This window comes from Copadichromis virginalis, linkage group LG1 (assembly GCF_057382275.1).
Source record: "Copadichromis virginalis isolate Kocher_CV1m ecotype Utaka linkage group LG1, C_Virginalis_male_GT1.1, whole genome shotgun sequence".
In the NCBI taxonomy this organism is placed as follows: Eukaryota; Metazoa; Chordata; class Actinopteri; order Cichliformes; family Cichlidae; genus Copadichromis; species Copadichromis virginalis.
In genome coordinates this window covers 2,461,597-2,484,600 of record NC_140618.1, presented here as the reverse complement: position 1 = coordinate 2,484,600, position 23,004 = coordinate 2,461,597, and the positions used below count along the sequence as shown (strand labels likewise).

Here is a 23,004-nt window from a genome sequence, read left to right as displayed (position 1 = left end):
TTGGGCCATGAAGGATACACCCGAGCCATCCTTCAAATCCGGGGAAAAGAAGGGCGCATTTGTCGGCTGCATTTGGAGCAGCCTTCGAATCAGGACAGCCTTCCTCACCTGGCTGTGATGTAATCGGTAAGTAAGTAAGTAAGTAAGTAAAATTTTATTTATATAGCACATTTCTAGATAGAGATCACAAAGTGCTTTACAAGATATAACAGATTAAAAAGACAAAATACAAACAAAGTTAGCAAAAGGCGGTCTACAAATGCGGCCTCCGAAGAATGTGGCCTATGATACGTGCCTACAGTTTGCGTTTGAGATGCATTTTTAAAAGGTAAGAAGTTAAAAACAGCTCTGTATTTTAGCAGCACATGTTTCACTTGGCTAAGCACTTGCAGGAAGTATATGAAGGCTATATGACCTACGTGATGAGGCAGGGGCCCTGCAGGTTATCAGCCCGGCTTCTCTCAGCCTGAACGCAGCACATTCTCGTGAGTTATTCTGAGCTGTCACGATCTTAGGGTTTTCCTCACTGGGCCAAGGGGAGGGGCAGCAGGAGGAACCGGTACGTAGCCCCGCTTCCTGTGCGTGATCATACTTCCTACATTTGTCATATCAAAATTACTACAGCGGCTGAGTCCTTCATTTTTAGGTTAGTTCCTTTGTATTAAGAGTTTATGCCTTTCCTCACAAACTCCCCGAGTGAAAGTAATTCATGTGTCTGTATTTTCCTGCTTAGTTACTGCCTCTCACTTCCTGTTTTAACTTGTCAGCTTAATGTCTCTGCATTTTTAATCGTCTCTGCATGCTCCTAACCAGCTTTGGATGGCGTTCACTCTGCTGACCTTTATGGAGGTTTCATCAGATGAAATAAAGGCTCGCCTTTGTTGCTTCAGTCAGTTTTCCTCATCCTGCTCCACATGACTTCAAATTCATCAACCCTCCAAAATAAATATTTAAAATGTATTTAAAAACAAACACTAAATGTTTTGTGTTTATTTCCTCCTTCGACTTCTGCTGACCTCAGAACCTCACTCCAGCAGCAGGAAGTGAATGTAGTCTGACGCTTGAGTCAGCTCGAGTGTGTCATTGCATCACCAGGACACATCTGTGGAGTGATAGGGTAACCACAGGGTGCGCCACACACAAGTGCTGTTATTAAAGTATGAGGGAGCTGCGAGGGCTCCATATTCCTGCTGGTGGTTCAGCAGGAGGATGGGCCGGGGTGGGAAGATTTACAGGGATGAAACTCAGTGCCTGAGAACTGATGTCATATCATGTCATCATGCACAAAAAATAGAGCTGAGACCATAGAGAGCTCACCGGCTAAAAACTGTGAATTAAGATAAGATCACAATCTGATTCATGCAAATACTCACATTGTGAGAACACACATCATGAGTCACCCCGCTGCTGTAAAGTAACTCATCGCTCCCACTTTTCTGTAGCCTGCTGCTCCTGATGCTGACAGTCCACGTGACAAAGTTCCCACATTTTTCTACAGAAAAATATGAGCGATGAGTGACTTCACAGGAGCAGGGTGACCCCAAGAGGATTTTTTTCCATGTGAAGAGTCAGGAATGACCTCGTTTTATTTTTAAATACATACAATACAGTGTTTCATGGCGCTGTGTTGACATTTTGAAAACTTTTCATTTGAGTTCTTCTTCTCTCAGAAAAAGAAGCCGACAGAAGCTTTTGTGACTCTGATGTGTAAACCCTGAGATGTACTGTTGAGGATCAGAACAGCAGCAGTTGCAGAAAACCTGACAATATTCACGTTTCAGACGATAAACCTTTTTCTGTAAAACATAAACATCTGTCTCTACCTTTAAAAAAACAAACCAACAATGAAACGTGTGAAATGTTTAAAAAGAGCTCACGGCGGAGTTTATTAGAGGTACGAGGCTGTCTGCTCGCGGTGTTCTGAGAAACCATCCTACTCTGACAAATCGTCCTACTCGTATTATAATTTGACGGTGACTTGTGACTAACCCTACCCATAACCTTAAGAAGTATTCCAGAGAGAAAAAGTTAATTTGGGTTCGGTGTTATGCGCATGCGCCGCGTCAGCGCAGAAACATTGGTTAGGACGTTTTTTGACCGGTCACAAACACAGCGCACAGCCAGCAGAGGGGCGGGGCCGCAGCGAACTGTTTCTCATGCGGAAATGTTGATTTTGAGGAGATCCCCATGGCAACCAGGCAACCGTAGGAGCTCCGCTTGTGTATTTAAAGCAGCTTCAATGGAGCGTCCGCCAGTCTCAGCCGTCCGAAGTCAAGATGGTCGCGAGCTTCCTGCAGTTGGTAAATCACATCACATTAGCGCCCCGGGCTCGCGGACAGCTCTCTCTGACTCTCACGCGTGTTTCTTCCACTTAGCAGATCTCTCTGCTGATCCTCCACGAGCTCTGCGCCGCCGCCTCCAACTCCACGTGTCTCAGCGCCGAGAAGGTGGAGGCCCGCGAGCGAAAGTTTGACGTGAACCTGAAGAAGCTCGGCCTTCAGCGCGACGCCCGCGAGGACCAGAATCTGACTACCTGCGAACACACCTGCGAACAGGCTGCCCAGCAAATGCACGAGCTCAACGGCCGCGCGCTGTCTCCGTGGCGTTACTAGTAAGTATGGAACCCGCAGAGGGACAAAAATGCTCAGACAACAAACAAACAAACAAACCTGTTCTTTGCCTCATCGTCAGCATTTAAAGCGCGCTTTGGGGAGCAGGTTCGACACACTTTTACTTGATTTTAAATGTAATTTATTTAAAATTATTAAAAGTTGTTTAAAATGTTATTTTAATGATTTTTTTTTTTACCATTCTACTTATTGAAGCCAGTTTAGATGATGGTGGAAATGAGAAATCATTTGTGTAGATCATATTTGTAAAATTATTTGAGTACATTTGAAACGATGTTGTGTTAATAATACTAGTAATAAGCTGGCAGATGCCTGTATATCTGCCTCTCTGTGTGCATATGTAAGGTTATATGTATATGTAGCTCACATCTTTTTTCCCCTGTATTTAACAAAACCAAAGGAGTCACTCAGCTTTGTGGATAAATGAACGTTATCTCATTAGATGGCATGTGCTGCTCTGTGGTTAATGAAGTACATAGTTAAAGTAAATAATTATGTTAAAAGCAGAATTTTTACCGTTTTGTTGCTCACATTAAGTCATTCATTCAAAGTACAGTAAAAAGTATTTAACTTTTGTCCGCAATAAACCTGCATGTAGCACACCAGTGAGTTAAAAGTGTTATTTTAGATTAATACTAATTCCTGATTCATACACCACTATCATTAACTCAAGTGCTGTAAACAAATACTTGCAGCCAAATGTACATGAAGTAGGCTCCTCACAGCCCTGTTTTACTAGCATAAAAAAAATAATTTACTGCATATATTTATATACGGAGGATTTGGAAAATGTATATGTTATCAAGAAACGGTAAAAAAATAAATAACAAAATGAGATGGCAGCTTAGTGAAGTAAGAGTTCAGTGAACTAGAATGTGACAAAACAGGTCTGTGTTCATGTAGCACACAGGTGTGTTGCAGGTGTCAGCTGCAGACTAAAAAAACTAATTCTAATCAGTGTTTAAGGTTAACTACAGATGTCATTGCTGGGTGCAGTGTTACCAGAAAATGTGACTGTAGCTGAGATGTAGATGCATTTGAGAGTATATACATCATGCTTTGGTTCAGCAGCAGGTATGGTGGATGTTTTTGACAGTAAGTAAGATTTCATCAGAGTGACGGCCTGTGGACGAAGCTGCACAGATGTCTGTTGGCGTACAGTGCTCTGTAGCGCCTACTAGAGGGCAGGAGTGGGAACAGGTTGGGTCCATGCTGTGATGGTCTGCAGTGGTGTTGCCTGCCTGTTTCCTGATTCTAGATTTGTACAAGCCCTGAATGGAGGACACGTCAGCAGCAGCAGTGACTTTCTGTGCAGTCCTGACTTTCCGGTGTATTCTGTTCTCGTCCTGTGTGGTGGCCAGTGTTGGTCAAGTTACTTGAAAAAAGTAATCAGATTACAGTAACGCATTACTGCCCATCTCTGGTGGTGGCTGATCCAAAGTTTGGATGTGCAGAGAGCAGGCTGGATTATTGCGGAGTAGAAATGGATGGACGGCTGCTGAGCTGGTTCAGGAAGTTCAACCTGGAACCAGCGAGCAGATGAAAGCTACCAGCTTTAATATTAAACGAGCTTTGATTTGAGAAGCCGCGTATTGTCCTGACTGAATCTGCTGTGTGTTCACTGTCTCCTGCACGTGTTGAGGTCTTTTCTGTCTGTCTGTGTCTCCAGCATAGACCGAAACGACAGCAGGTATCCACGTGACATCATCTTTGCCGAGTGCCTTTGTAAGGGATGCATCATCGACGGGCGCGAGGTGAACGACTACAACTCTGTGGAGGTTCGGGCTCCGATGGTGGTCCTGATGAAGACCAAGTGTAAGGACGCAGACACATATCGAGTCCAGAAGACGCGTATCGAAGTCCCGGTGGGCTGCACTTGTGTAAGGCCCAAAATTACTAAGTGATCTGAGAAACTAAGCTTTACTCACACTGAAGGCCATTTATAGCTGTGCAGCACCTTCACTTACACTATAAGAATATTTATCACAGCTTTCTGCCTGCATGTGAAAATGTTTTCTGTAAGTAGTAGTAGAAGATTTTCTGTCCTGAAGCTGCCAGTCCACACCACAATATGTCAGCAACTATCCAGGCCCGTTTTGGTCTGGATAGTTGAGAGAAACTAACCGTGATCGGTCATTCTGGAGTCTTAATCATAAACAGCACCAACACTAAAGCGCAGACAGACTCAGAGGCTTCACGTCCTCAAAGAGCCTCAGACCTTTGCTGTGTGACAGAAAACTATTACAGCTGCTGCGCTGCTTTGTGCAAATACATATCAAGCTTATTTAATATAGCACTTTATCTCCAACTACCTGTAACTTTCCTTCGTCATTCAGACGTTACTTGCAAGTGAAAACTGGTGGTGATTTCTTTTTGTTTAACCTCCTAGGACCTGGCGTCCACATATGTGGACATCGCATTTTGGGTCGTCTTGACCAAAATACTCAGTTTTGCTCTACAAGGGCCTGATATCCACTAACAAGGACATTATACTGCCACTGTTCTATCGAAATTTAAAATGAATGTCCTCATATGTGGATCTAATTTTTCTCAGAGACAAAAATCAGGTAAAAAAAACAAAACAGGTAATTCTTTGTTTTTACATCCATCAGGTCCCAATCAGCCCAAATAGCAAAGAGAAATTAAAAATGCATACCATGACAGAGTTTGGGTCTTAGGAGGGTAAAACTGAGTTGTGATGAAGACGGATCCATCATCCGTCCGAGCGTCAGTCTGCTCTGTAGAGTTTAATGAGTGACTTAAATCAGGCAGGACTGCAGTCAGTCAGGTTTTTTGATTATTTCTTGGAATAACTCGTCTGAAAGCAGCTTGTTTCCACCTTTCAGTAAACGTCCAACCAACAGACCAGAAACTCCAAAGAAAGTGAGATTTCTTCCCATGTTTTTTTAAAATTAAAGTCTCTTTTTCCTCACACGGTTAAAACTGTGAGACCTGCAGGTTTAACCTCTGAAGCACAGAGACTTCACCAAAGACACGAGGATGTGCTTTCACACTTTAGTATTTATTTTGTTGTATTTTATTGTATTTTTTGAGTAGTTTGCACATGCAGATTAATGTGAAATGCCACTAAAGCAGAGTGCCGCTGTAGCTTCACTTTATGCCAGAGCGGCTGGAAGCGTGAACAGAAGATGAATAGTTCAACATTTGGGCAAATTTGAGGCCAGGAGACGTTAGCTTAGCTGAGCACGAAGCCTCGAGTTTTAATGCAACGATGAGTCCAAGGAAAGATTTTAGTATGTTTCATTTACCAAAGAAGAAGCAGAGAGACAGTCAGCTGATCGACTGTTTCACGGTCAGTAACAGCATCATGTAAATGCACTGAGTTTACTAAGGAAGAGTCCATAATTACTGTCGGGACTTCAAATAAATATGTTTTTAATGTGACTAATGTTGTTGTCAGATGGATGCAGAGCAGTAAAAAGCTGGTGAGGTCTCTGACCTGCAGCAGAGTAAAAGTCAGGATGCTCGAGCTCGGAACAAGTGGCTGAAAATCCTCTAAAGCTGACTTGGTTTGGATCCTGGCAGAAACGCTGTGAGCCTTTACAGAGACGCACCTTTTTCTGCTCAGCTTAGCAAACAGCTTCATGGCTCCACATTTAGCAGAGCGATGTGAGAGCGGTCCGACCCCCTCAAGCTGTGAAGGAATCAAATGTTAAACTATGCAAAACAGGACAGTATTGGGCACATGCACAATATGAAGAAGCTGCACATGAATTAGCTTTAAAGAGACTAAAAAGTAATGAAGAGAGGAGAATGAATGTGAAGAAATGTTTTAGTTTCACTATATTTCTTTGAGATATTGTTCATGTTTTTATTTATTTGTATTTTCATGTGAGGTAATGATGCAGATTTGATCCCTTTGAAGAGATTTTTAAAGCTGTTTTTGTCAAACTGTCAGTTTCTGCTGGATAAAGGTGTAAAGCAGGGGTGTCAGACTCAGTTTGCATTGTGGCCACATACAGCCCACCCTGTGTTAAAAGGCCCGGACCAGTGAAAGTGGCCTTTCTGTCAGCGTAAAGAAGCTTAAGTACATATTTAATCCCTGACATGTGTTCATATGAGACCAAGAAGGGCAGTCTGCACAGTACAGCTCAGTTTTTCTACGTGATAAATAAAAGCAGCTGCAGGAAAGAAAGAAACCTGCCAGCCTGACTCTTTGGGCTTAAATGTTCAGAGAGCTCATTCCTCACACTGTACTTATAAAACACCAAGTTTTTGTTAATTCACAGAAAACTTTTACTGTAGTCTCATTATTGAAAAAAGAAATTTTCTGCCCTCAAACTGATTTTCTGTTATTTTATTTCTGTGTTATAGTATGAATGTGGATGGTGGACGTCTTTATCAGTAAGAAAAGCTGCAAACTTACGGAAATACAGTTAAAAGGGCAAAATGTATGCCTTCCTTCACTTGTTCCACCGGCCGAATTAGTCTTTGCTGGGCCCCGAGCCTCCTGTTTGACACCCCTGATATAAAGACACCTGTGAACTTTAAAATTGTATTTTTATTTATTTAACCAGGAAAAATAAAACTCTTGAGATTAAAATTTCTTTTACGAGAGTGCCCTGGCAAAGAAGCACAAGGCCTGACTTTTTGCTGTAATTTGTGTTATAAATGTACCGTCAAAGCTTTGTTTTTATTTCTGTAATCTTTACGTTATAATTTCAGGAGAGTTTAGAAGCGAACCGGGTGTGCGCTGACATGAAGCCGCGTTTATTTCATTTACACTTGTGAAATCCTCCCTGACTCCTGTGCGGCTGATCGTTTCACCTCAAAACGGTTCAACATCTCCTTAAAAGAACATTGTGTAACTATTTTACTGCCAATAAATGAATTTGTTTCTATGATTTGTCCTTTTGTGTCTTTTCTGTAAGTCCTCACAAGTGTCTACATACAGCAGTTTCCTTAATCTGTCACATGGGGGCGCTGTTTTGCATAGTTTCAGCATGACCAGTTTTGGATTCTTTGCGTTAAGACGCCGGGGAATCTATCTTCTGAACTGGTTCGGAAATCCAAGATGGTATGATCTGTCATCTTCATGCTTCCCGTCCTTCCGTCATGACAGGGATAAATGTAAGGAATGTGGAAGAGCACAGACTAAATGTAACGACTGCAGTGGACATGTAGGGAACAAAGGTGGTGCAGAGGTGTTGGGTGGTTATGGCATTAAGGAGAGAAATCCTGATGTGCAGCATCTTCTGTGAAACATGGAAATGGGTGTAGAAGGTGCAAGGCGGTGTCAGATGGTAGTCTGTAGGATGGCTTTAAGGAAGAAGCAAGCGAAGGCAGAGGCAAGGATTAAGTGGTGGAAGTTACAGAAGGACAAATGTTGCTCAGAGTTCAGAGAGGAGGCACAGGATGACTAGGAAAATACGTCTCCAGTCCAAATCCCAAAATACTCCAGTACAAGGAGTATTTTGGGATTGGAGTATTTTTACTGCAGAGCTGCGCCTCATTCAGGGATTGTTGGGAACTTGTGTTACTGCCCGGCAGACTAAGATAAGCAGACATCGCCACCAACTGGACAAAATTATGTGGACAAGTGAGGACAAATGATCTCAGCGAGGCAGAATATGTTTAATTTGACTTATTATTGCACCCACACAGGACACTTACATTTCCAGCTCATTCATCTGCTGCTTCAGTTCTTCATTGTTTGGATTTTGGGCAATAACAACGTTGTTATTATATAGAAGGACAATCAATGATTTTCCAAGTGGATTTTCTCCAAGCTTCACTGTAACAGTAAAATCATATTTCATTGGTCCCTCTATGATCATTTCACTGAGCATGATGACTTTTATTTTTTAGTTTTTTGGTTTGTTCTCTTTAATTTATTTTGACCATGTAAACAATACAAAGAAAGCTCATTGAGAAAAATAAATCAAATTCACTCCAGCTGTTCTGATTGGCTTGCCCTCGAGAAGGAGTGGGAGGACGTGCACGCTGATCTGATTCCACCTCTTCTCCAAAAATTATCAGTTGACATTTATCCAGCTTCCTTACTGATATGAACCTCAATAAGAACATTTTTCTAATAAGCCTCTACGTAAAATACAAATTATTATCATCCTGTTTTTGCAGCCTGCACACATCGAAGCTGAATAAATACTCCAGTGTTGGAACGTTTGCTGTACAATGTGAATACGGACAAAGTGGTCGCTAACTAAACCGAGACGTTCGCTAATATTCACCATTTTTATGATCTCATTATGATCTTTATGCCTCTTTTTTGAAGTGCTTCATGTCTGTGCAGTGCTCCACAACAAAAACACATGCTCTGACTCTTTCTGTTATACTTTTATTTCAATTAGATCTGCAAACCTCAGCATTTTAAGAACAATGAGTTAGTATGAATAACACTGAAAATGATGGACACTGTAGTTTATAGTTACTGCCCCAGACTTCTGCACAATGGCTTAAATAAGCTGAAAGCAGCGAAGAGTCGAGACTATGGAGTGATGTCAAATCTAATTCCCTTCTTTAGTACTTTAAAAGTATTTTAAAGTTTTATTTTTAAAAAAGCACTTTTAAAAATACTTTAAGTTAAGGTGAAGCATTAATTATCAAGCCTTTTAAATACAATGACACGAGTTCAGTCGCACTACTTGGTTTAGCTCAAGACATCAGAGAAAAATAAACTTTCAAAGGTTTAAACTGAAAACGTTTCTGTGTGATCACAGTCGACCACACATAAAGTTCTGCAGCAGCTCAAAACATACACGTACACCGTGTTCTCACAAAAACACAGTCAGACACAATCAAACACAATCAAACAGTCAAACTAGAGCTGGGCGATATGAGATTTTTTCATATCACGATATGTTCTTTTCATTTCAGGCGATAACAATATCTATCACGATATAAGCCAAATAACTATATTTGTAAGATTTAAATGTGCCGTTGCTCACAAGTAAAATGTGAAATAATCAGCAGCTTGTTTTTATTTAAATATTTATTTCCCATAATAAGTTCAACAGGGTAGATGTACTTAAGGAACATGAGACTTTTTCAGATAAATAAAGGCAAATATTGCAAACTACACAAAAGGCAGCCGCTAAAGTGTTTAAGTTTCAAAATAGAACAAACGAAACAGACTAAATTCCACTTAGAAACAAAATATTAATTCTAAAAATAAATCTTAGTTTGTTTTACAGAAGAACAGACAAAACTAACTTTTGTCAATATCAAATAAACTGAGAACTAAAAGGAAATTCTCGATCTCTCCTTGTTGTATAGCTGAGCTTTTCAAACAGTTTTAACAGTTACGTTAGTCTGACAAAAGCCGAATGACGAATCAGCGCTTCCAGTCAGAGACTGAGCTGCACCGCTTTATTGTATTTCCAGACTTGCTTTCGGCACATTTACAGTGCACGCTACTCTGTTTTTTGTCAGACTTGAAATAGCAGAAATACCTTCACACTACGGAGCTTCTATGGCTCTTCCGTTCGACAATCTCTCCGGCGTTGGAACCATCATCTGTGTTCTCTTCGGTCACGCTCTCGGTTGATGTTTCTCTAGTCGGCACACTCATTCCTCCATTACCCGGTGGCACGGCGGCTGGCTGCTTCCCAAACAAATACACATGTGCGGCTTGGCACTTGTGCTGTACGTCACAAGTCATGTGACGTGACGCTGCGGCTGTGATTGGTTCGGCTCTGCGCTACTTAATTTGGATTGACTGACCTTTTTTTTTTTTTTTTTTTTTGTTAAGAGGACAAGAGCGGCGAGGTCTATCGCAACAGTTTGATTTTCCTAACGAGAAAAAGTTATTTCGCAATACATATCGTTATCGTTCTATCGCCCAGCTTTAAATCAAACACAATCAAACAAACGTCAGTTTGTGCACAGAAGCACAGAGGAACTACTTTCTGTTGTTTTTAGATCTCCTTCATCACTCTCAGGGTTTCCGGGCTGAGGATTTTTTCTTGAATTCTTCCAGATGCATCTGTGCATGTTTCCATTTAGCATCAAGGCAGAACTTCCTCCGAGCCACAGTGGTGACTCTGCAAGAAACACATGATACACACTTTAAACACACACGTGCAGTTTCACTGTCGGGAAGAAACTGGAATATACGTCGCAAAGACTTGATTAGAAGTAATAAACATTTCATTTAGTCATTACCAGAAGCCACTGATAGAAATCGCACTTCTTTATTGTCGAACTGATTCAGATCAATCGTGACTCCGAACGAGAGCAAAGACTTGAGTTTTCATTTATGGCAGTTGATCCTGACAGATCAGTGAAGCTGATCCGAACAGGACCCGAGAGCTAAAAACATCTTTTTGGAGGCAGATTTCACTGCATTTACTTAGCTTCACCTAATTTTCTCCTCAACATTATTATTATTGTTTTACAGTTTACAGTCCTGAGCTCACGGACCATGCTGTTGTTGTAATGGCTGCATTTAACATGTGGCAACAGGAAAACGTATTAACACTTATAATTAGAAATCTACATGACATAGATTGGTTCACCCCTATTTCATAAAACCGTTTTACAGCAAGAACATTAATTATTTTGTCACAGCTCACAGTTTGCTGGATGAGAAATATTTAACAGAATTTCAAAGTCAGGTGGTCACAGTGAGAATTTAAGCTGCTACAAAACTGAACAAAAACAGTCGGGATAATAACACTCCTGACCTCCTGAGGATACTCACATGATCGCTTCAAGGTTGCAGCTGCTCTTCATCACATGCTTCACCTTTGTCACTGGTATGTGGATTTTATTAGTGACGGCCTCGCAGCATTCGACACCGTTTGTCACCATTTCTATAGCGACTGGCACTGTGGACACACACACAGAGTTAATATGAGTGCAGCTCAGACTCACGGCGCTCAGAGGTCAGCGGTACTCACTGGCAGAGCTGTGCTTCAGGAAGCAGATGAGCGTCAGGACTGTGAGAGCCAGCAGAGTCTTCATGGTTCCCGACACAGACAGATGTTCTTCTGTTGGAATGTGCAGGGCTGATGTGCTCTGACCTGCTCGCTACTCCCTTTATATCCGACGTCCACGTTCATGGCTCAGTGTGTTCTAAGAAGTCACGGTTCCCCTTTGGTTCCCTCCAAAAACTTCTTCTCCTTTCTGACAGGATTCAGAGAAAAACATCTGGCTGCATGATAGAGCTGCATTTTCAGTCATAAAGTGTTTTCTGTCATAAAGCCCAACAGTTCTGATTGGCCAACGCTTTGGAAATAAAAGTATAGATTGCTTTATTTTTACGAGTGTGTTGGCCTCATGAGACAAACGTGCAGCAGTGACTTCTGGGTACGTTATCTACCAGCCTCTTTATACAATCCTCTGGCATTGTAGATCCATGTGTCCACCAAAGCTTCTTCAGGTGCTATTTTACATTCTCTAAGAGAAGAAAAGGCATCTTGGTGCAAAAATATAACAAAATGCAGATAGATGTAGATGTTTGGTTTCAGGTAAGCAAATCCCTAAAAGTCGATGCTGTTTTTGTTTTATAAGGACGGTTCTAGAAGCCGGTGCTGCAGGATAGTGAGCTCTTGATAGAGCTTCAGTTCATGGTTTCATGGTCTTCAGAAATCATGTCATGCTTTTATTTTCTAACACAATAAAAACATATGTGCCGCTGTGGTCAGAGGATCACATCCAGTCATCATGGGCATGAACATTGTTGTAATTTTATGCTTGTAATGATTTCATTGAACTTTTTTTGAGACTCAAATATGTACAAACAGCCAAACTAACATGAGCTTAAATGTCCTGTAGCAAGTTGCACCTCGACCAGATGCTTTGGGAAACCATCAACAAGCTTCTGGTGTAATTCTGGCTGAATATTTGACCGCTCTTGTTAGCAGAATGGTTAGAGTTCATTTAAACTGGTGATGAAGTCCTCCTTCATTATTCCCACTTTGTGCAGCATACCATCACCACTGGCAGTAAAATAAAAAGGCCCAGAGCACGATGCTACCGCCACCGCCTCAGGTTTGAAAGTCTCACCTTTACTCCTGCTAACGTAAACTGGTTATTGTTGCCAAACAGCTCGGTCTTTGTCTCAGCTGACCATAAAACTTTTCTCCAGAAGGCGACTGGCTCGCCCCTGTGGGAAGCCACGAATTTCATTATAGCCCGAAGGTGTGGACTTTGGATATATTTTGTATTTGTATATACATTTGAGCCTTTTGGCACTGTGAGGATTAGAGAGAGTCCAACATAAATTAAATCTTGTCCACCTAATTCTTGTTTTTTGAAGCCATTATCCACCCTGGAAACAGAACAAGCCCCTGAAATCCACGAGTGACACAACCTTAAACAAAGCTGGTGTAAAAGTGTGTGTCTACTCTTCTTTTCATGCTTTCACTTCCTCGTCTGTCCTCTGCATCATTTCTGCACAGCTCACAGAAAAATACTTGGAAAAATCTCAAAAATTTCCAAATTTTTAAATTTAGTCAAAGAGGAAAAGACGCTCATAGTCAGCCCCACTCGTCCTTCCAGCCACACCGGATCTCACAGCTCGTTTTGATCAGCTGTTCTCTTTCGGTCTAAAGATTCCTCTTCTTTGAAACAGCCTCCAGCAGAAGAAAAAGCTTTACTGCTCACTGTGAGGTCTCAGACGTCATTTCTAAGGCTGAGTCTGTGCAGTGTGTGTTTGCTCTCAGTGTCTGGGGAGGAGACAACATATGACTGTACCTGAAAACACGGACATGTCACCGGTCAGTGACAGAGAATGACCGACAACATTTATCTGTGGTATGAAAACTGCTGCAGCAGGATAAGCAGAGAAGTCAGAGATCAGTCCTCCCCGCGCTCACCTTCACAACCAAAACCCTGTGAGGGGCACAAAAGTAAACCCCTCAGCACTCACGCACAACTTTGGCTGAAAGCTGTGTGTTGTTGAACGACTACAGATGTTATTTTGTGTTTGTGGCATAAATGACGCAATCAGATGTAAACCTCACGGTAACATTAATAACAGCTGCTGAAACGACACCAAATTTCAAACCTGTGGGTCTGCATCGTGTTTTTATTCATCTTTACTGATTTCACCAGAGGAGAAAAGGAGCCTGCATCTGTGTTAAAGCTGGTTTTTTACAGGAACAAGAACAGGACCTAAATAAGGAGAAAGAAAGTGATGTCATTTCACCTTCTTTAAATCCTTTTCTAAGCAGAACAATGAAGAACAAAAACATTTATGGTCTGTCTTCGGGCTGTGTGCGTGGTCCCCAGCTATTCTCAGAAACCTTTTTTCAGTTGGAGGAAGTGAAAACTGCGCGACGCTGACCATCTCGCAGCGTCGCAGCTCTGCACTGCCAAACGTATCTGGACATGTGCCACAGGAAAAAGTTTTAATTTAGAAATCTGTCAAAAACTACCAATTATGATGTTGTTTATTCAGCAAGTAAACTGAATTCACACATTTAGACCCGAATTTCATCCGACAAGTCAGAAATGAGTCGATCCCACAGTCCATCAAACACTAAAACATGTTTCTGTTCATGAAAACAAGTAAATAACTGATATTTGTCATCTTAATCAAAAATTATGATGTGGTGTAATATTTTTAATATTTGTAATATTTATAACCAATCACAGCAGATGGCCCCGCCCCTCCCTGAGCCTGGTTCTGCCGGAGGTTTCCCTCTGTTTTTTTTTTTTTGCCTGTCCCGTTTGGCTCTTTTGCATCAGAATTGTTGTCTAAAGGCAAAGAAAGATGCCCAACGGATTTACTTTACCAAACTGACCATCCCAGCCTTGCCATAATGGTCCATTTGATTCACCTTTTATTGTTTATTTTATTTTCACTTACTGAATACGGGACAGACTTGACTGGGGGAAAGAAGGGGAGAAAGAAAGAGGGAAAGAGAAACAGCTGAGAAGAGGGATGGGGGAGAAGGGCAAAAGACAAAAACCAACAGAATGAGCAGAAAAAGAAATAAAAAAATGCATATATCGATCACCTGGATCACCTGCTGAGAAAGAAAAAAGAAAACAAGCAGAAGAGAACAAGAGTAATAGAATAAACAACATCACAATGATATATGGGAATATGACAGTAAATACTAAATGTTAAACATTATTGTGCAGCACATAAGATCAACAGAACACAGTGTGCTTTGAGGTAGGAGCCAAAAAGGGTGTAGTTTGTGGGTGTGATCACCCGTGTGTACACCTGTGAGCATGGACGCGCTTGTTTTATTTTTTTTAAAGGTTCCTTCATGTAATGATCTGCTAGAGGGTGTGGGGGGGCCACAGCCCCGTCCTCCAGGGCATGAAGCAGGTTTCTTCCTGTTAAAAGGGAGTTTTTCCTTCCCACTGTCACCAAAGTGCTGCTCATAGGGGGTCATATGATTGTTGGGTTTTTCTCTGTATGTGTTATTGTAGGGTTGACCTTACAGTATAAAGCACCTTGAGGCGACTGTGATTTGGTGCTGTGTAAATAAAATTGAATTGAACTGAATTGAAAATCTGTCCTACAAAAGTGATCTGACCAAGAGGGATAGCAGCATCATAAATCATTGATACAAAGCATAAGATGGATAAAATAATAGCACATACGCATACATACAATTACAACACATTCATACACAGGTTTTGGTTTAGAGTAAAGTTACGTTGAAACCAAGCACAGCATTGTTTTTCTTGTGACATTACCAATAAGTCTGATGTGTCACATGACCCTCTTCCTATTGAAAAAATAAAAGTTGTATCCAAGATGGCCGACTTCTAAATGGCCACCATGGTCACCACCCATCTTGAGGAGTTTGCCCCCTCACATATACTAATGTGCCACAAACAGGACTTTAATATCACCAACCATTCCCATGTTGTTACGGTGTATCCGTATAAATGGCGCACCCTGTATAATTTGTCGCTCACTGCTGGCTCGCATGCTTATTTGTTTGAAAACGTGCATTTTAATACATTTGGGCACGTTTGTTGTATCATTATAAATGCAGAGATGATGTGATGCACGGAAATGTTTTCAGTTTGTGTTCACGTTTTTTTAAATGTGTAAAGTAACCCTGATAATAATATACAATAATATAATATTTTCTTCTCATTTTAAATCAGGTGTCTTTATTAATGTGATCAAAGTGAGTGCAGCGGTTTCCATCACTGAGTTTGCATCAGTTCTGTCTGTCGCTGCACGGCAGCGATGGATTAACTCTGACTCCGGTCCCAGAGGGCCTGAAATCGGTGGCGAGATGATTTCCATCAAATAATAGGCTGAAGTATCTGAGATCACGTCATGAACGCGCTCTGATGTGAACTTTAGCAGCTTTAAGAAGATGACACTGAGGGGAGGAGTCAGAGCGCTTTGTGTGCTTCCTGTTGGACTTTGTTTGATTTTGAGCATCTTTGTTTTTGTGTGTTTCCCATTAAAGACTTCACTTTGGTTTTCAAATCAAATCACTTTTATTGTCACACATGTGCAGGTACACTGGTACAGCACATGGGAGGGAAATTCCTGTGTGCAAGCTTCACAAGCAACAGAGGTGTGCACAATATAATAACATTAGAATAAGAAATATAAGAATGGGAATCTGAGAATTATAAGAATAAATATATGTACAAATACAGAATGTATGCGCATTACTGAATATGTATATATATACATACGTGTGTGTGTACTTATATATAAAATAAAATAAAATATACAGAGGTCAGCGGTTGGATATTGTGCAAAACAAGTGGCATTTATGTACAGTTCTGGTAAGTGAAGGTGAGGTGTCTGTGAAGTGTTCATCAGTCTGCTGGTTCGGGACCGGATACTTCAGTACCTCCTGATACTGCAGACTTCCTGCCTGATGGAAGCAGTCTGACCAGTTTGTGGCTGGGGTGACCGGAGTCTTTGATGATCCTCTCCGGTTTCCTCAGGCAGCGCTTTCTGTAGATGTCCTGGAGGGAGGGAAGCTCACCTCCAATTGTCCTTCCCGCACACCGCACCACTCCCTGGAGAGCTTTGCGGTTGTAGGCGGTGCTGTGGCCGTACCAGGTGGTGATGCATCCAGTGAGGAAACGGAAGCTGCTCACTCTGTTGATGGTGATGGGGGTGTGTGCTTCTCTGCTCCTCTTGAAGTCTACTATCAGCTCCTTTGTATTTGTGACGTTGAGGGTGAGATGGTTCCTCGGCACCAGTGGGTCAGGGCGCTGACCTCCTTCCTGTAAGCCGTCTCATCACTGTAGTGTCGTCTGCAAACTTCACAATGATGTTGGAGTTGCTCATGGCTGTCCAGTCGTAGGTGTAGAGTGAGTACAGGAGAGGGCGGCCAGAGGGGCCGATGGCGCGATATGGCAGCCTCGCTTCTGTCAGTCTGCCCCAGGGCAACTGTGGCTACAACCGTAGCTTGCCTCCACCAGTGTGTGAATGAATAGTGGCACTGTAAAGCGCTTTGGGTGCCTTGAAAAGCAGTACAGGAGAGGGCTCAGTACACACCCATGTGTGTTCATTATGAGGGGGGATGAGGTGATGCTGCACAGTCTGACCACTTGGCGTCTGTCAGACAGGAAGTGAAGGATCCCGCTGCAGAGAGAGCTGCTCGGTCCTAGATCCTGCAGTTTCCTGTCCAGGTTCGAGGGATCGATGGTATTGAATGCTGAGCTGCAGACAGAGAGAGGGAAATGCTGAAGATGTGTGTAAACACTCCAGCCAGCTGAGCCGTGCATGACTTGAGGACGCAGCCGGGGATCCCGTCCGGACCACGTTCACCTTTTCTTTAACCAAACTCTGGTTTCTCGCATTTTGATGACATGTCCTTGGACTAAAGTTTCTGCCCAGAATTCAAATATAGATCAACTTCAGTGAATGTTATTATGTTTTTTTATTGTTGTATCTGGAAGATGAAAAAACGCAAGTTATTTAAAACCTCAACTTCTTTTTCACTTCTTCACGTTTTGACATCTTGCAGAAAGAGGCAGTGAAAGTTAGACAGGAAGGATTCCAGCTCTGCTCAGATGCAACTGTGTTTTTTATCCTGCAGACCCTGACCTCTTAAAACAGACAACACTTTGTTATTGTTGGTCCAGAGAAACTGCTTTCAAAAAGTAAAAAGTCCTGACCAAAAGGAGGTAAATACCCGTGTTGTTAAGTTAGGTGATGATTTGTTGCCTGGAGTATGTCTCCTGTGAGGAAAAGCCAGAGGCTGCCAGTGATGTAGCCGACTGTCTAGGATCAATGTCAGTTTCACTGAATTGTAACTTAAGTAGCTGTTTGCTACAATACAGTCACACGTGTTAGCATCGTTTAGCTATCTGCCATCCCTCCTGCTTAACTCTGTCAGTGACAGCTACCTGCTGATGGTTAGTTCAGAGCATAGGGAGTAATTGTAATTCACAACACGTCTCCACACACAGACATGTTGTGTGTTCTCTCGTCCTCGTTGCTGGTTCGTCTGTTTTGTTCCCCTCCGTCTTCCCCGCGTTGTTCTCCCTGCATCTCTGTTTCATGTCTCAAGGTTTCAGGTTTGTTTTTGCTTAGCTTTTCCCAGTTTAGGTTACTCTTAGGTTTTGGTTTTGTCCACCACGTTCCTGTTTGTTTCACCTTCATGGTAATGAAGCTCGCTCACTTCCGAAGCAGTCTGCATCTGGGTCCTTTAACAATTCACACACGGCTTGCCCCGGCAACCCATGACATGTTGTGAATGACAGTGGATGTTTGTAGGCATGTTAGATACAAAAAGATGTAGTCTATGACTGAAACGCTCAGTTGAGGATTAACAGAAACTTCTGGTTAGCTGTTCTTTAGCTTGTCTGCAAAAAATCTGAAATACTGAATGTAAAATAATTGCAGTGTAAGGAAAAAGGGAACTACTACTGAAATCTTTTTAGAATTGCATTTTGTTAACTTTTGTCTGTTTTTGTTTTATACCTTGTGAAGCACTTTGTGATTTTTTTAAATCTAGAAATGTGCTATATAAATAAAATTTTACTTACTTACTTACTATTTGCCCTATTTGTTGACGTCTACCACCATAAATCACTGCAAACTTCGATGATCAACACTGTGCTGTATTTGTGGGGAGGAGGTTTACTGATGATGCAGTCGGGTGGAGGGGGGTTGGCAGTGTGCTTTGTGCATGTGGGGAATGGGCTAACTAGTGATTGCAGTGACATGTGTGTGTGTGTGTGTGTGTGTGTGTGTGTGTGTGTGTGTGTGTGTGTTGGGTGGTGCACATTGTGCTGTATATTGGCGTGAGGGGAGAGAAAGGCATGTCAAACAATAGAGGAATGTTATGTACATGTTATAAGTAAAAGTATGTAAAACTGTAAAAAGAACGTAGTATAAAGTTTACTGTATTACAGTAAACTTTTGTGGGAAACACTGAAAAAACATTTAAAAATATGTTAATATGCTAATAAGAGGGCAAAAGGTGTTTTAAATGCTTTCCAACTTCTTGGTGAGGGAACATGCGGTCTCCAAAACTGATGTGAATGTCCCACCTCTCTCAAACCATTTAAAAATTAACCGAGCTTTTTCAAGACATTTGCAGAACGAGTGATCAAAGAGTGGACTGGTTCTACTCTTCTGAACACTTTATACAACTTGTGCATTCACCCATTCGCACAAGCATTTTTTTCTAAGTGCTTTCTGACTAACATTCACACACATTCAGTCGTGGCTAACTGTGCTAACTCCGGACTCACACATAAACATGAATGGGTTTCATCTGAGAGACAAGCTGGAGCTATCAGGAGGGGACCACCACATGTCCCAGTGGATACTGGACTACCTCACAGGACGCCCACAGTATGTGAGGACACAGGGCTGTGTCTCTGACACACTGGTCTGCAGTACGGGGGCCCCACAGGGAACTGTGCTGGCACCGTTCCTCTTCACCCTCTACACTGCAGACTTCTCCATCAACTCCCCACGCTGCCACCTACAGAAGTTCTCTGACGACTCTGCCATAGTCGCCTCATCACAGGTGAGGACGAGTCAGAGTACAGACGGTGGACTCTGGACTTTGTGGACTGGTGTCAGCAGAACCACCTGCTGATCAACGCCGGGAAAACCAAGGAGTTGGTGGTGGACTTCTGGAGACGCAGACCCACCACACTGACACCGGTGAACATCCAGGGAGTGGACACTGAGTTAGTGGGGTCTTATAGGTACCTGGGTGTTCACCTGAATAATAAACTGGACTGGAGCCACAACACTGATGCTCTTTACAGGAAGGGTCAGAGCAGACGCTACCTGCTGAGGCGGCTGAGGTCATTTGTGTTAGGAGGTGGTGGGTAGGTGTATTGTTGTTTTTGGGTTTTGTTTCCCTTTTTGGCACAGGTAGGCGGGGCGGGGCTTGATGGCCTTCCGGCACACCTGCGGCGCATCGGACGTCATCAGTGAGCGCTTTTATGGAGCTGAGTCACGGACGTCTGGTGTCGGAGTATTGTCGCTGTCACAAGTGGTAACGTGTTGGTGCCAGCTGAATCTGTTGATCCCACGCTATTGAGCTGCATGTTTTTAGGATCCATCTCCTGCCTGCTTCTCCTTTGTTCTAGCCTGTCCCGCTGCCTGCTCGCCTGCCTAGTTTTCTTTGTGTTGGCTTCTTTGGATCCGTGACGGAGAGTTACTTCATACCAGTCTGTGACCACCGCTACAGCTGTAGTTCTGTGTTTCAAGTAAGCTCTCCAACTCTCTCCGTCCACTTTAGTTTAACTCTCGGCTATCGACGTTACTCCGTAAACTTTGTTTGTCCCTCGTTTTCAGGTAGCTCCGGTGCATCATCTGCCCACCCGCATACCTCGGCTCTGTCTCATCTCTTCAGCTCTGCTCTCCTTGCACATTTTTACCTGTCACTGTATATAGCCCCTTCCCTTGTAAATATTTCCCCATCATTGTATATAAATCTGCATCACTACTATCTTGTGCCCGTGTGTGTTTCTGCCACTAAATCCATCCGTGTAAGTACCCCTAACAATTTGGAGTCCAGGGAGCGCTTTTAAAGACCTTCTATGACTCTGGTGGCATCTGTCATTTTTACTGTGTTGTATGTTGGAGCAGCAGTTTATCAGCAGCTGAGAGGAAGAGGTTAGATAAACCCAGTGCAGGTGGTGGGAGACAGAAGGACTCTGGCCAAAATAACATCTGTGATGGACAGTCTCCCACCCCATGCATGTAAATGTTGCTGAACTGCAGAGCTGCTTCAGTGACAGACCGCTGCATCCTCGATGCATGAAGGAGCGTTTCTGCAGGTCCTTCCTCCCTGCAGGTGTCAGACTGCACGATCAGAACTGCTCCTAACAAACATACAAGGAGTGCAGAATTATTAGGCAAATGAGTATTTTGTCCACATCATCCTCTTCATGCATGTTGTCTTACTCCAAGCTGTATAGGCTCGAAAGCCTACTACCAATTAAGCATATTAGGTGATGTGCATCTCTGTAATGAGAAGGGGTGTGGTCTGATGACATCAACACCCTATATCAGGTGTGCATAATTATTAGGCAACGTCCTTTCCTTTGGCAAAATGGGTCAAAAGAAGGACTTGACAGGCTCAGAAAAGTCAAAAACAGTGAGATATCTTGCAGAGGGATGCAGCAGTCTCAAAATTGCAAAGCTTCTGAAGCGTGATCATCGAACAATCAAGCGTTTCATTCAAAATAGTCAACAGGGTCGCAAGAAGCGTGTGGAAAAACCAAGGCGCAAAATAACTGCCCATGAACTGAGAAAAGTCAAGCGTGCAGCTGCCAAGATGCCACTTGCCACCAGTTTGGCCATATTTCAGAGCTGCAACATCACTGGAGTGCCCAAAAGCACAAGGTGTGCAATACTCAGAGACATGGCCAAGGTAAGAAAGGCTGAAAGACGACCACCACTGAACAAGACACACAAGCTGAAACGTCAAGACTGGGCCAAGAAATATCTCAAGACTGGTTTTTCTAAGGTCTTATGGACTGATGAAATGAGAGTGAGTCTTGATGGGCCAGATGGATGGGCCCGTGGCTGGATTGGTAAAGGGCAGAGAGCTCCAGTCCCACTCAGACGCCAGCAAGGTGGAGGTGGAGTACTGGTTTGGGCTGGTATCATCAAAGATGAGCTTGTGGGGCCTTTTCGGGTTGAGGATGGAGTCAAGCTCAACTCCCAGTCCTACTGCCAGTTTCTGGAAGACACCTTCTTCAAGCAGTGGTACAGGAAGAAGTCTGCATCCTTCAAGAAAAACATGATTTTCATGCAGGACAATGCTCCATCACACGCATCCAAGTACTCCACAGCGTGGCTGGCAAGAAAGGGTATAAAAGAAGAAAAACTAATGACATGGCCATCTTGTTCACCTGATCTGAACCCCATTGAGAACCTGTGGTCCATCATCAAATGTGAGATTTACAAGGAGGGAAAACAGTACACCTCTCTGAACAGTGTCTGGGAGGCTGTGGTTGCTGCTGCACGCAATGTTGATGGTGAACAGATCAAAACACTGACAGAATCCATGGATGGCAGGCTTTTGAGTGTCCTTGCAAAGAAAGGTGGCTATATTGGTCGCTGATTTGTTTTTGTTTTGTTTTTGAATGTCAGAAATGTATATTTGTGAATGTGGAGATGTTATATTGGTTTCACTGGTAAAAATAAATCATTGAAATGGGTATATATTTGTTTTTTGTTAAGTTGCCTAATAATTATGCACAGTAATAGTCACCTGCACACACAGATATCCCCCTAAAATAGCTCAAACTACAAACAAACTAAAAACTACTTCCACAAACATTCAGCTTTGATATTAATGAGTTTTTTGGGTTCATTGAGAACATGGTTGTTGTTCAATAATAAAATTATTCCTCAGAAATACAACTTGCCTAATAATTCTGCACTCCCTGTATGTGTTTACATCTGTGCTGTAACTGCAATAATTTAATCAACCGATTCGCACTACAGCCTGGTTTGCCTCTTATCTGTAGTTAATTTTATTTAATTTAATGACTGTACAGTACTCTGTATATAGTAACCATTGTCCTTAATGTAAATATATAAAAATTGTGTATGTTTCTGTTCTGTGTCCTGTTTGTTTGTATATGTGTCTTTCTGGCTGCTGTTACCAAATTTCCCCTTGTGGGACAATTAAAGGATTATTCTATTCTATTCTATTCTATTCTATTCTAAATCAACAAAGGATGTCCTCTGTACATCAGGACTTAGTAAGGTAGCTCAAATAAGTCAAAGATACAAACAAATGTCCATAATAAAGAGGACATTAATAGGCTGGTTATCAGGAGGAAAATAACAATATCCGTCACACAGCAGGGATAAGCTTGCACACAAAGAGGTAACTGTTCACCTAAAGCTGTCGTCTTACTAAAATCATGCTAATGACCGGTCATTTGGTGCCACCTAGTGGTATGAACTGAACATGGCGTCCTTATGTTGCCAACAACTAATTCAAAAATTTAC

At 42.4% G+C, this 23,004-nt stretch overlaps 1 protein-coding gene and 1 long non-coding RNA gene across 5 annotated transcripts; one reads left to right on the top strand and one right to left on the bottom strand.

Annotated features, from left to right (window-relative positions):
• The first annotated feature begins 143 nt into the window (after positions 1-143).
• On the top strand, positions 144-7,495 carry LOC146718084 (interleukin-17C-like). 4 transcript variants are annotated; one of them, XM_085469713.1, is made up of 4 exons: positions 144-2,300; positions 2,376-2,611; positions 4,300-4,445; positions 6,052-7,495. In XM_085469713.1, the coding sequence occupies exons 1-4, from the start codon at positions 2,277-2,279 to the stop codon at positions 6,078-6,080; spliced, it is 435 nt and encodes a 144-aa protein (XP_085325839.1). In that variant the 5' UTR covers positions 144-2,276; the 3' UTR covers positions 6,081-7,495. The 4 variants fall into 4 exon arrangements, with proteins under 4 accessions (XP_085325839.1, XP_085325754.1, XP_085325680.1 ...); XM_085469628.1 differs by having other exon boundaries at positions 4,300-4,510; XM_085469554.1 differs by having other exon boundaries at positions 2,379-2,611; positions 4,300-7,495.
• A 2,251-nt stretch (positions 7,496-9,746) lies between these two features.
• LOC146718083 (uncharacterized) lies at positions 9,747-11,651 on the bottom strand. Its single transcript, XR_014918871.1, has 3 exons — positions 11,513-11,651; positions 11,314-11,440; positions 9,747-10,654 (listed from the first exon to the last, which is right to left on the bottom strand). It is a non-coding gene; the product is annotated as an uncharacterized LOC146718083 (long non-coding RNA).
• Positions 11,652-23,004: the final 11,353 nt, after the last annotated feature.